General features: G+C 47.8%; 1 protein-coding gene and 1 long non-coding RNA gene across 4 annotated transcripts in view; one reads left to right on the plus strand and one right to left on the minus strand.

The window, feature by feature from the left end:
- Positions 1-4491, minus strand: part of ak2 (adenylate kinase 2) — a 26355-nt gene extending 21864 nt beyond the window's left edge. For all 3 annotated transcript variants that reach the window (XR_013580063.1, XM_078567259.1, XM_078567258.1), the window contains exon 1: positions 4114-4491. Coding sequence is in view for 2 of the 3 variants with exons in the window: in XM_078567259.1 (XP_078423385.1) it covers positions 4114-4212 (99 nt within the window). In the remaining variant the exon portion in view is untranslated. The remainder of the gene's footprint in view (positions 1-4113) is intronic.
- Positions 4413-12162, plus strand: LOC144696054 (uncharacterized). The gene is made up of 3 exons (XR_013580064.1): positions 4413-4571; positions 11588-11761; positions 11871-12162. It is a non-coding gene; the product is annotated as an uncharacterized LOC144696054 (long non-coding RNA).
- The last annotated feature ends 740 nt before the right edge of the window (positions 12163-12902 follow it).

A 12902-nucleotide genomic window follows, 5' to 3' on the forward strand; every position in this document is an offset into this window, starting at 1 on the left:
CACACTTTGGCTTACAGAAGCACACCGCAGCAACGGCATCACCTGTGGCTCAGAGATACTGCTTCCCCCCAGCAGTGGTGCTGCTGAGATTACTGGCCCTCTGATTGGACCGGCAGCTCTTGGGGACAAGCTGCCGTCCTTAATAGGGTGGCAGTCTCAGCAGCGCGGCCGCAGGTCCCACCATCCACTGAAGTGGCATCGTCCCCCGCTTTCATCCCCAGTGGCAGGTCTTCTGCCACCTCTGTAAAATTTCGGCCCATGTTTTCAGTCAGTTTGGTGTGATTTGGAAACATACACCCTCAGAAAAATCTGCCAAAATTATCCCAAAAAGTATACTTCCCCAAAAGTATCAATGCCTCAAGTATTTTTGAAAAGAAAGGGAAATAGATATTATGTATAGAAAGCACCATCCCCCACTTCCCCTTCTACGTTAAGGAAAACTGATGTGAGAAATGTGGAAATGGGAGGAGATACAAGTTCCAGTGCATAGCTAGCCAAACTAAAGGAAGATTTTGTAATTGAGGTAATTTTCCACAGTAACAATCGTTATGCCTACACTAAAAGTAACCTTCCCCCACCACCCCCACCTCTCCAACCCCACCCCCACCCTACTCCCCCTAACACCCCCCACACCTCTACACCCCCCTACCCCTCTACACCCCCACCACTCCCGTACCCATCTACACCCCTCCCTACCCCACTATCCACACCTCTCCCACACCCACCCCTCTACCCCCCCACCCACAACTCTATCCCCCTACACTCCACCACCCCTCTACATTCCCCTCTACCCCCCTCCCCTGCCCTCTATCCCCCCCACCCCACCCCTCTACACTCCCCAATCGCCCTACCCCTCGACATTCCTCTACAACCCCCTACATCCCCCCCAACATTCCCCCACCCTACATTCCCCTACAACACCCCCCTACATTCCCCGACAACCCCCACTACATTCCCCAACAACCCCCCCCTACATTCCCCTACACCCCCCCTACATTCCCCTACAAACCCCCCTACATTCCCCTACACCCCCTTTACATTCCCCTACACCCCCTTTACATTCCCCTACACCCCCTTTACATTCCCCTACACCCCCTTTACATTCCCCTACACCCCCTTTACATTCCCCTACACCCCCTTTACATTCCCCTACACCCCCTTTACATTCCCCTACACCCCCTTTACATTCCCCTACACCCACTTTACATTCCCCTACACCCCCTTTACATTCCCCTACACCCCCCCTTACATTCCCCTGCCTCCCCTACATTCCCCTACAACCCACCCCCAACATTCCCCTACAACCCACCCCCCCTACATTCCCCTACAACCCCACCCCCCCTACATTCCCCTACAACCCACCCCCTACATTCCCCTACAACCCACCCCCCCTACATTCCCCTACAACCCACCCCCCCTACATTCCCCTACAACCCACCCCCCCTACATTCCCCTACAACCCACCCCCCCTACATTCCCCTACAACCCACCCCCCCTACATTCCCCTACAACCCACCCCCCCTACATTCCTCTACAACCCACCCCCCCTACATTCCCCTACAGCCACCCCTCCTACATTCCCCTACAACCCCTCCTACATTCCCCTACAACCCCGCCCCCTACACTCCCCTGCCCCCCCTTACATTCCCCTGCCTCCCCTACATTCCCCTGCCTCCCCTACATTCCCCTGCCTCCCCTACATTCCCCTGCCTCCCCTACATTCCCCGACAACCCACCCCCTACATTCCCCTACAACACCCCCTACATTCCCCACTACCCACCCCCTACATTCCCCGACAACCCACCCCCTACAACCACCCCCTACATTCCCCTACTAACCCCCCCCTACATTCCCCTACAACTCCGCCCCTACATCCCTCTACAACCCACCGCCAACATTCCCCTACAACCACCCCCCCCTACATTCCCCTACAACCACCCCCCCCTTACATTCCCCTACAAACCCATCCCCTACATTCCCCTTCAAACCCATCCCCTACAAACCCATCCCCTACAACCCCTCACCCCTACATTCACCCCCCCTACATTCCCCAACAACCCCCTCCTACATTCCCCTACAACCCACCCCCTACATTCCCCTACCCCCCCTTACATTCCCCTACCCCCACTACATTCCCCTACAAACCCATCCCCTACATTCCCCTACAAACCCATCCCCTACAACCCCCCACCCCTACATTCACCCCCCCTACATTCCCCAACAACCCCCTCCTACATTCCCCTACAACCCACCCCTACATTCCCCTACAACCCACCCCCTACATTCCCCTACAACCCACCCCCTACATTCCCCTACAACCCACCCCCTACATTCCCCTACAACCCACCCCCTACATTCCCCTACAACCCACCCCCTACATTCCCCTACAACCCACCCCCTACATTCCCCTACAACCCACCCCCTACATTCCCCTACAACCCACCCCCTACATTCCCCTACAACCCACCCCCTACATTCCCCTACAACCCACCCCCTACATTCCCCTACAACCCACCCCCTACATTCCCTACAACCCACCCCCTACATTCCCCTACAACCCACCCCCTACATTCCCCTACAACCCACCCCTCTACTTCCCCTACAACCCACCCCCTACATTCCCCTACAACCCACCCCCTACATTCCCCTACAACCCACCCCCTACATTCCCCTACAACCCACCCCCTACATTCCCCTACAACCCACCCCCTACATTCCCCTACAACCCACCCCCTACATTCCCCTACAACCCACCCCCTACATTCCCCTACACCCACCCCCTACATTCCCCTACAACCCACCCCCTACATTCCCCTACAACCCACCCCCCTACATTCCCCTACAACCCACCCCCTACATTCCCCCACCACCCACCCCCTACATTCCCCTACAACCCACCCCCTACATTCCCCTACAACCCACCCCCTACATTCCCCTACAACCCACCCCCTACATTCCCCTACAACCCACCCCCTACATTCCCCTACAACCCACCCCCTACATTCCCCTACAACCACCCCCTACATTCCCCTACAACCCACCCCCTACATTCCCCTACAACCCACCCCCTACATTCCCCTACAACCCAACCCCTACATTCCCCTACAACCCAACCCCTACATTCCCCTACAACCCAACCCCTACATTCCCCTACAACCCAACCCCTACATTCCCCTACAACCCAACCCCTACATTCCCCTACAACCCAACCCCTACATTCCCCTACAACCCAACCCCTACATTCCCCTACAACCCAACCCCTACATTCCCCTACAACCCAACCCCTACATTCCCCTACAACCCAACCCCTACATTCCCCTACAACCCACCCCCTACATTCCCCTACAACCCACCCCCTACATTCCCCTACAACCCACCCCCTACATTCCCCTACAACCCACCCCTTACATTCCCCTACCCCCCCTTACATTCCCCTACCCCCCATACATTGCCCTTCCCCCCCTACATTCTCCTACAACCCCCCCACTAATTCCCCTACCCCCCACTACATTCCCCTACAACCCCCGCCACTAATTCCCCTACATTCCCCTACCCCCCCACTAATTCCCCTACCCCCCCACATTCCCCTAACCCCCCCACATTCCCCTACAACAACCCCCCTACATTCCTCTACAACCCCCCCCCACATTCCCCTACCTCCCTCTACATTCCCCTACCCCCCCTACATTCCCCTACCACCCCACTAATTCCCCTACCACCCCACTAATTCCCCTACCCCCCCTACATTCCCCTACCCCCCACTACATTCCCCTACAACCCCCACCTACATTCCTCTACAACCCCCCCCCACTAATTCCCCTACCCCCCCCCACATTCCCTACAACACCCCCCCTACATTCCTCTACAACTCCCCCCCCACCCCCCTCTACATTCCCCTACCACCCCACTAATTCTCCCCACATTCCCCTACCCCCCCTACATTCCCCTACCACCCCACTAATTCCCCTACCCCCCCTACATTCCCCTACCACCCCACTAATTCCCCAACCCCCCCTACTACATTCCCCTACCCCCCCCCTACCACCCCACTAATTCCCCTACAACCCCCCCCCGCCGCCGTACATTCCCCACTATTTACCCTTCTCACTCACCTGTGTGCCTTTCCCAGCCCCGGGCGGGCCCAGCAGAATGGCCCTGATGCCCTTCCGCACGTGGTTCACCTTGGGCCTCTCGCTGGCTCCGGGACTCATCTTTTATTGCGCGTTAATTCGTTTTTTAAAACCTGACCAAAAAAAAAAATGGGGAAAAAAAACCCCCTTCCCTCTCCTCCTCGCTCCCTCTCGTGCTCGCTCCCTCGCGGAGACTGGGGGCGGAGCCGGGGCCGGGGACGCGCGACGGTTGGTCCCTCGCGCCGTCAAAATCCGTCCCCCCCGTTTGGTTCTGGCATTAACAGCAGGAGGAAATTGCGTTCAAAGTCCGCGCCAGCGCACCATGTACACACTGTCGATGTCACTTTTAGATACCCCTTATCGTGAATTGTACACGTCATTTTGAAGGCTCATTGTGCAGAATGTAAACTCAGTTATCTGGCGAGTTCATTAGCGATCCAGTAAATTATCAAGTTCCTGCTCAACTTTGGGGTTGTGAACCTTTCTCCCGTTTTCAGGAACTAATCTCCTGGGCACTGCCCCACAACAACTTGGCAGAAAAGTACTAGTGTCAACAAAGAAAATTGGGAGCTTCCCATTGTATTGGTACACTTTCATTTAAAGGCTGTTTTGAGTTAGCTGGAGACGAGCTCCGCCGATAAAACCGCCAGGAACCTGGTCAGTCATCCTTGGTACCCTTAGCCAGAGGCACAGGCAAAGACATGGGGAGGAAGAAACCAACATTTTTTTTTTAAGAAGAATTGGTTCTCAGTTGTAAGGAACATACCTTTTTATTTCTGTTGGACTGTTGTAAAGAGCATCTTTTTATTTTACGTTGGACTGTGGATTAAAATTACAACGGCTGCAGTTTGAAAGACACGTGCACTGGAATAGGATAAGGGATATATCCAATGTTGCCGTCCTGGAACAGAGTGTGCCACAGAAAGACAGGATGGTGCCGGAAAGGAGTCCTGGCCCAAGGGAGCTGCCTGGCAACAATGTTTTAATTGGCTCCTGACCACGTGACCAGGTTTTGTGTGAGAGCAGTGCAGCTGAATAGATCCTAGCCTAAAAGGGAAAAGACCCAAAACCCCCCCCTCTCCTGTGTGTGTGTTAAGATTCCAATAATCCTATAGTAATAGCTAACTGGCTTTTCCCTCCTCATATCTCTATAACCTACTCTCTCTGAAAACCCCTGTCAGGAGGCAAAGGGGAAAATCACTGTTAGAAACATTGAAAGGCAAGTGCTCAACCAGTGAACTAAATACTGAAAGTGCTGGAAGACCACCTCATGTTATCAACAAGAACTGAAAGGAATTTGGAAGACAGCGATAAAATCAACCCATCGAATCCTGTTCTTTGGAATTGGTGCTACTGAACTGTTTTATCCCACTCTTAATCCATGTTTTTGTGTGTCTTATGTGTCTTTTATGTGTGTGTATAGGAATTTAAGAAGGGGTAGAGTTTAGAGTTAGAAATTAGCAGTTCATATTTCCTTCTTTTGCCACTGGTTAACGACAGTTTGTTCAATAAACAGTTATTTACTTATTAAGTTTACAAACATGGTGCTCATATTCTGTTAACCGAAATTAAAGTTAGGTAGAATTGGGGCAATTAGATGGATTGATCAAACTTTTTCATATTTGTCACGGCTCGGGGAACAGTGGTGTTTGATAGTGTAGTGCGCTATCCCCAAGGAGTCATGACACTATGGGTAGAATTTTGTCCTTGGCGGGGTCAGTAGGGGCAGTCAGGAAGCTGCCCGCCGCCCACGATCAGCACGGCATCGTGATTTCATGCTGGTGGGCCAATTAAGGCCTGCCCAGCGTGAAAGGCAGCTGGGGAAGCTCCAAGAAGGCGGGGCGGGGGCATGATATCTGCCAGGTCCAATGGTGACCCTGCTGCCGATTCAAAAATGGCCCTGGCAGCCCCTGGAAGGCTGCCACGGAAGGACGCTGAAGTGAAGATGGGGTGGCACACAGTCGGAGCTGATCTCAGGGTCGATCCTCTGACAAATGGAGGCCACTGTCTCCCTCGAGAGACGGAAGCTCCTTCGGCATTGCACCTCAGACATATTGAGGTAGCTGCATCGCTGCCTGTAAACCCTGGCAGTGGAATAGAGCTGTCTTCTGTGGCCCCTTCCGCCTTGGACTCCCTGCTGGCCCTGCATCCCTTGTGCCTGCGCCTCTCCTCCCACATGTCCGCCCCCCCCACCCCCCGGAAGCTGCATTGGGATACCTGGCCTTCTCTCCCTTCTGCCCCTCTCTTCTTCCTCAGAGGAGGTGCCACCAGCGGAGGCCACAATCCCCATTACCAGGGCTAAGGAAGGCTGTCTGATACCTAGAAAGGCCCACACAGTCTGAATCCTCCGGCGGCCTGGAAGACGACAATGAGTCCTGAAATGAAGTCTAGAAATGCTCAGAATGCAGCTCTGAAGCGAGATGAAGCTGTCCGGTTCACAAAATCAGCCTGCAGCACACGATCTCCAAAACTCCTCACTATTCACATTGACAATGCTGCTGACCCTTCTTATCCTGCCCATGGATGAGCTTTTGCAAATTGTGGCCTGCCTGCCTGCCCGTTTTGCCCGTGCGACAACCGAAAATGTGTACGGGCTACGTAAACTCTGAGACAATAGGTGTGTCAAGGGCCTTAACTGGCCTCTTAATTAATGGCGGGTACGCCTCCATCTCCCTCACACACTCACCTAGTGAAATATCGTGAATGCGCGTTGACATCAGCACGCACGGCTGACGTCAACATGCTCCATTTCACACTCAAGCGGGTCGGGCGCACACCCACCTGAAAAATTCTGCCCTATGTTGAGATAGAAACATAGAAAATAGAGGAGTAGGTCGTTCAGCCCTTCGAGCCTGCTCCACCATTCAATATGATCATGGCTGACCCCCTATCTCAACGCCATACTCCCACTCTCTCCCCATGCCCCTTGATGCCTTTAGTGTCTAGAAATCTATTTCCTTCTTAAATATCTTCAGTGACTTGGCCTCCACAGCCCTCTGTGGTAGAGAATTCCACAGGTTACCACTGTCTGAGTGAAGAAATTTCTCCTCGTCTCAGTCCTAAATGGCCTACTCTGTATCCTCAGACTGACCCCTTTTTCTAGATTCCTTCCCACCCCAACCAGGGGAAACATCATCCCTGCTTCCAGTCTGTTCAGCCCTGTCAGAATTTTATACGTTTCAATGAGATCCCCTCTCATTCTTCAAACTCCAGTGAATACAGCCTAGTCGACCCAATCTCTCCTCATACTACAATCCTGCTATCCCAGGAATCAGTCTGGTGAACCTTTGCTGCACTTCCTCAATGTAAGTATATCCTTTCTTAGGTAAGGAGACCAAAACTGCACACAATACTCCAGGTGTGCCCTGCACAGCTGCAGTAAGACATCCTTGCTCCTGTACTCAAATCCTCTTGCAATGAAGGCTAACATACCATTTGCCTTCCAAACTGCTTGCTGCACCTGCATGCTTACTTTCAGTGACTAGTGTACAAGGACATCCTGGTCCCTTCGTACATCAACATTACCCAATCTATTACCATTTAAATAAATCTCTGCCATACTGTTTTTCCTAGCGAAGTGGAGAACTTCACACTTATCCACGTTATACTGCATCTGCCGTATATTTGCCGACTCTCCCAACTTGTCTAAATCGCCTTGAAGCCTCTTTAGATCCTCCTCACCACTCACATTCACACCTAGTTATGTGTTATCAACAAACTTGGAAATATTACTTTTGGTTCCTTCATCTAAATCATTTATATATATTATGAATAGCTGGGGCCCAAGCACAGATCCCTGTGGTACCCCGCTAGTCACAACCTGCCACTCCAAAAAAGACCTGTTTAATCCTATTCTCTGTTTCCTGTCTGTTAACCAATTCTCAATCCATGCCAGTATATTACTTCCAATCCCATGTGCCATAATTTTGCACACTATCCTCTTATGTGGGACTTTATCAAATGCTTTCTGAAAATCCAAATACACCACATCCACCAGTTCTCCTTTACCTATTCTACTAGTTGTGTCCTCAAAAAAACTCTAGCAGGTTTGTCAAATGTGATTTCCCTTTCATAAATCCAAGTTGACTTTGTCTAATCCCATTGATACTTTCTAAGTGTCCTGACATCAACTCTTTTATAATACACTCTAGCATTTTCCCTACTATTGATGTTAGGCTAACAGGTCAGTAATTCCCTGGTTGCTCCCTCTCTCCTTTTTTAAATAGTGGAATGACATCTGCCACCCTCCAATCTGCCGGGACTGTTCTAGAATCTACAGAATTTTGGAAGATGACAACCAACACATCCACTATTTCCATGGCTGCCTCCTTTAGTACCCTGGGGTGTTGATTATCAGGCCCTGGGATTTATTGGCTTTCAGTCCCATTAATTTCTCCAGCACTATGTTTTTAAACAATGCTAATTTCCTTCAATTCCTCCTTCTCACTAGACCCTTGGTTCCCTAGCATTTCTGGGAAGTTATTTGTCTCTTTCTTCTTCCATGAAGACAGAACATTTAATTGCTCTGCTATTTCCTTGTTCTCATTATAAATTCTCCCATTTTGGACTGTAAGGAACCTACATTTGCTTTCGCTAATCTTTTTCTTTTTATATACTTATAGAAACTTTTACAGTCCACTTTTATGTTCCTTGCAAGTTTATTCTCATGCTCTATTTTTCCCCTCTTAATCAATCTCTTGGTCTTCCTTTGCAGTATTCTAAACTGCTCCCAAACCTCAGGCTAGCAACTTAATGTGACTTCTCTTTGGATCTAATACTATATTTAATTTCTTTTGTTAGCTATGGTTGGGCTGCTTTACCTGTTCAGTTTTTGCACCAGAAAGGAATATATAACTGTTGCAATGCATGCATCCGTTCCTTAAATATTAGACATTGCCTATCCACCTTTTAATAAAGTTCCCCAATCTATCGTAGCCAACTCACCTCTCATACCTTAATAGCTTCCTTTGTTTAGATTTAGGACCCTTGTTTTGGATTAGATTACTTCACTTTCCATCCTAATGAATAATTCTATCATGTTATGGTCATTCTACCTTATGTCACGACTCACAGGGGATAGTGCGCTGTAATATCAAGCCCCACTGTTCCCCGAGCTGCGACAAATATGAAAAGTTTGACCAAACCACCAGATTGCCCCAATTCTACCTAACTGTTTAATTTAGGTTAACAGAATACGAGCACCAGGTTTGTAAACTTAAGTAAATAACTATTTATTGAACAAACTGTCATTAACCAGAGGCAAAAGTATGAAATATGAACCACTAATTTCTAACTCTATAACCTAAACCCTACCCCTTCTCAAATCCCTATACACACACATACAAGACACATAAAACTCACAAAAACATGGACTTGAAGGGTGGGATAAAACAGTTCAATAGCACCAATTCCAAAGTACAGGATTCAATAGGTTGAGGTGGTCTTCCAGCACTTTCAGTATTTAGTTCACTGGTTGAGCACTTGCCTTTCATGTCTTGAACAGTGATTTTCCCCTTTGCCTCTTGACAGGGCTTTTCAGAGATAGAGCAGGTTATAGAGATGTGAGGAGAAAAAGCCAACTAGCTATTATCGTGGAATTACTGGAATCTTCCACAAACAGGAGAGAGAGAGATTTTAGGTCTTTTTCCTTTCAGGCTAAGAGCTATTCTGTTGCACTGCCCTCACAAAACCTGGTCTCCTAGTCAGGAGCCAATTAAAATATTGTTGCCAGGCAGCTCCCTTGGTCCAGGACTCCTTTCCGGCACCATCCTGACTTTCATGGCACACTCTGTTCCAGGACTGCAAAATTGTATATATCTCTCATCCTGTTCCAGTGAACATGTCTTTCAAACTGCAGCCATTGTAATTTTAATCCACAGTCCAACATAAAATAATAAGGTATGTTCTTTACAACAGCCCGACAGAAATAAAAATATATTTTCCTTATACTTAATGGACCCTGCACAACAAGATTATTAATTAACCCCTTCTCATTGCACAATACCAAATCTAGGACATTCTGTTCCCTAGTTGGTTCCTTGATGTAATGGTCTAAAAAAGCCATCTTGTACACACTCCAGGAATTCATCTGCCACAGTATTATTGCTAATTTGGTTTGCCCAGTCCTTGTTGCATGCATCTCTAATTTCCTACCTTACCACTACTATTTGAAGGCCTATAGACAACTCCGACTAATGTTTCTTGCCCCTTGTTACTTTACCTCCGCCCAGACTGATTTTACATCTCGATTTTCTGAGCCGCTATCCTTTCTCACTATTGCACTGATTTCATCCTTAACTAACAACGTCACCCCATGTCCTTTTCCTTTTTGCCTGTCATTCCTAAATATCAAATACCCTTGGATATTCAGTTTCCAACCTTGGTCACCTTGCAGCCATGTCTCCGTAATCGCAATCATATTGTACCCGTTTACATCTATTTGTGCTGTTAATTCATATAACTTATTGCAAACTCTCCGTGCATTCAGATAAATTGCCTTTAAATTTGCATTTTTAACATTTTTTTGTACCATAGCCCTATTTGCTGCTAGCCCTTGTTTCCTTTGACTTCCACTTTTGCTTTCTACTTTTCTGTCCTTCATTTCCATCTTTGTTCCCCTTTCTTATGTCTCCTGCTCAGGTTCCCATTCCCCTACCATTCTAGTTTAAACCCTCCCCCACAGTATGTGTGAATATCCGTTCGAGGATATTGGTCCTGTTCCAGCTGGGATGGAAGGTGGGTCTCAGCTTCCCTAGAATCGGTCCCAATGTCTCAGGAATCTAAATCCCTCCGTCCTACATCATCTCTCCAGCCACACATTAATTTGGTCTATTCTCCTCCTATTCTCGCCAGCACATGACACTGGGAGTAATCCTGAGATTATTACCTTTGAGGTTCTGCTTTTAAATTTATTTCCTAGCTCCCTATATTCTGCTTGCAAGATCTCATCCCTCTTTTTACCTATGTTGTTGGTATTGGTATGGACCACCACCTGTCGCTGTTCACCCTCCCACTTCAGAATGTCCTGCACCTGCTCAGTTACATCCTTGACCTTGGCACCAGGGAGGCAGCATACCATCCTGGTGTCACATCTACAGCTGCAGAAACGTCTACCTGTTCCCCTTACGATAGAATCCCCTATCACTCATGCTGTCCCACTCTTTTTCCTCCCCCACTGTGCGGCTGAGACACTTGTGGTGCCACAGACTTGGCTCTTGCTGCATTCCCCTGAGAAACCATCTCCCCCAGCAGTATCCAAAATGGAAAATCTGTTACATCTGATACAGTTTTTCTTCTTAAAATATAATGACTAATTAGAAGAGTTGAACTTTTTTCTTTGGTATTTTAGTTAAAACGCTGAATTGTTTTGCTGTTTTTCAAACTAACGAATTCAGCAAGTGTTAACATGCCATTTTACAATGTTGGTTAAAACTAAATTTTCCTTTTCTATTGGCAGGCTAAAACTTAATCCTGTTGAAAATTTTAGAGCTTACAATGAGTGAAAATAGTACACCAAACCTAAATATACATAGCTGGAATTTTTAGTGGAATTGTTTTTCAGAAGTTACAAACTCTGGGTGATTGTACAGTCACTGGTCTTCATTCATCTGTTGACTCTCCATTAACTGAAGTAAATGACAACAACATACAAAATATTTATAAATATTGATTGGAAAAGGCTGTTGCACACTTATTGGTAGATTCAGACTAATGGATAGTTGTCTTTTGTTTTACCACAGGTCTGGCAGTAGCCTTCACTAATCCACCATGACCAGATGTAGTTCAGAACACTGTAACCAACATAACACAGCAACTTCAGAGAACAGATAGTCGAGAAGATCACAGAGGCATCTTGTGGATAACCTCAACTAAGCGTGCTGGCAATGGTGGAGCAGATTGGGTCTGGAAAAGAGGATCATCAATAAGGCAACATAAGAGTATGAAACTTTGATTTCTAGTGCCCTAATAGTTTAATGATTGCCAGCACTAAGTAGTCCACAGAGTGTTCCCAACACTTAAACCTGGTGATGTTTGGAGTTACTTAGAATGTTTCTCCATGGAAATGCTTATCAGAACATTAATATGTTTACTGATAATTGTGTTTGAGCTGGAAGTGATTTTATCATCAATGATCCCTTGTTGTAACACACAGTTCTGGCACCACATCCTATACTGTTGAGTGAGCCTAATGTAGTAATTATGGTTTTATTTAGTGTGTAATGTACCTTTAAGAATAATACTTGTTAGGAAAGATCACATGGTCTATAGTAACCAATAGGAGAGTAGCACTGGCTACCTCCATAGTCAGTGTAGAGATAGAGTTGGAGTTGAAAGCACATATGTAGTTGCTGCTGAGTATATTGTAACTAAACTTAATATTTCCACCCAAGAAGTGTCTGCAGATCAACTCTATCATTAATAGTACAGCACGGTCACCCTACAACAAACTGGTAATGAGGATAAAACAGGATTGAACAGAAGAAATCAAGTTAAAAAGAAATTGGCACTGTACCTCGCCCAGTAATTGTATGTAGCAAGCTCCGTTAGAGTTTTAAGAAGTTATCATCTCTCAAAATGCCACAATTTGGGAGAATTGATCCTTTTGAACCAGCCACAGGTGATTGGTCTCAATACATAGAACATCTCACGTTCACCTTTCAAGTGAATGAGATTACAAGGGAAGAGAAGAGGTGAACGATCCTCTTGAGTACTTGTGGGAGCAAAACGTACGGTTTGATTTGAGGTTTGATGGCACCCAGTGCCCCAGATTC

Source organism: Cetorhinus maximus, chromosome 21 (genome assembly GCF_964194155.1).
Source record: "Cetorhinus maximus chromosome 21, sCetMax3.hap1.1, whole genome shotgun sequence".
Taxonomy (NCBI): domain Eukaryota; kingdom Metazoa; phylum Chordata; class Chondrichthyes; order Lamniformes; family Cetorhinidae; genus Cetorhinus; species Cetorhinus maximus.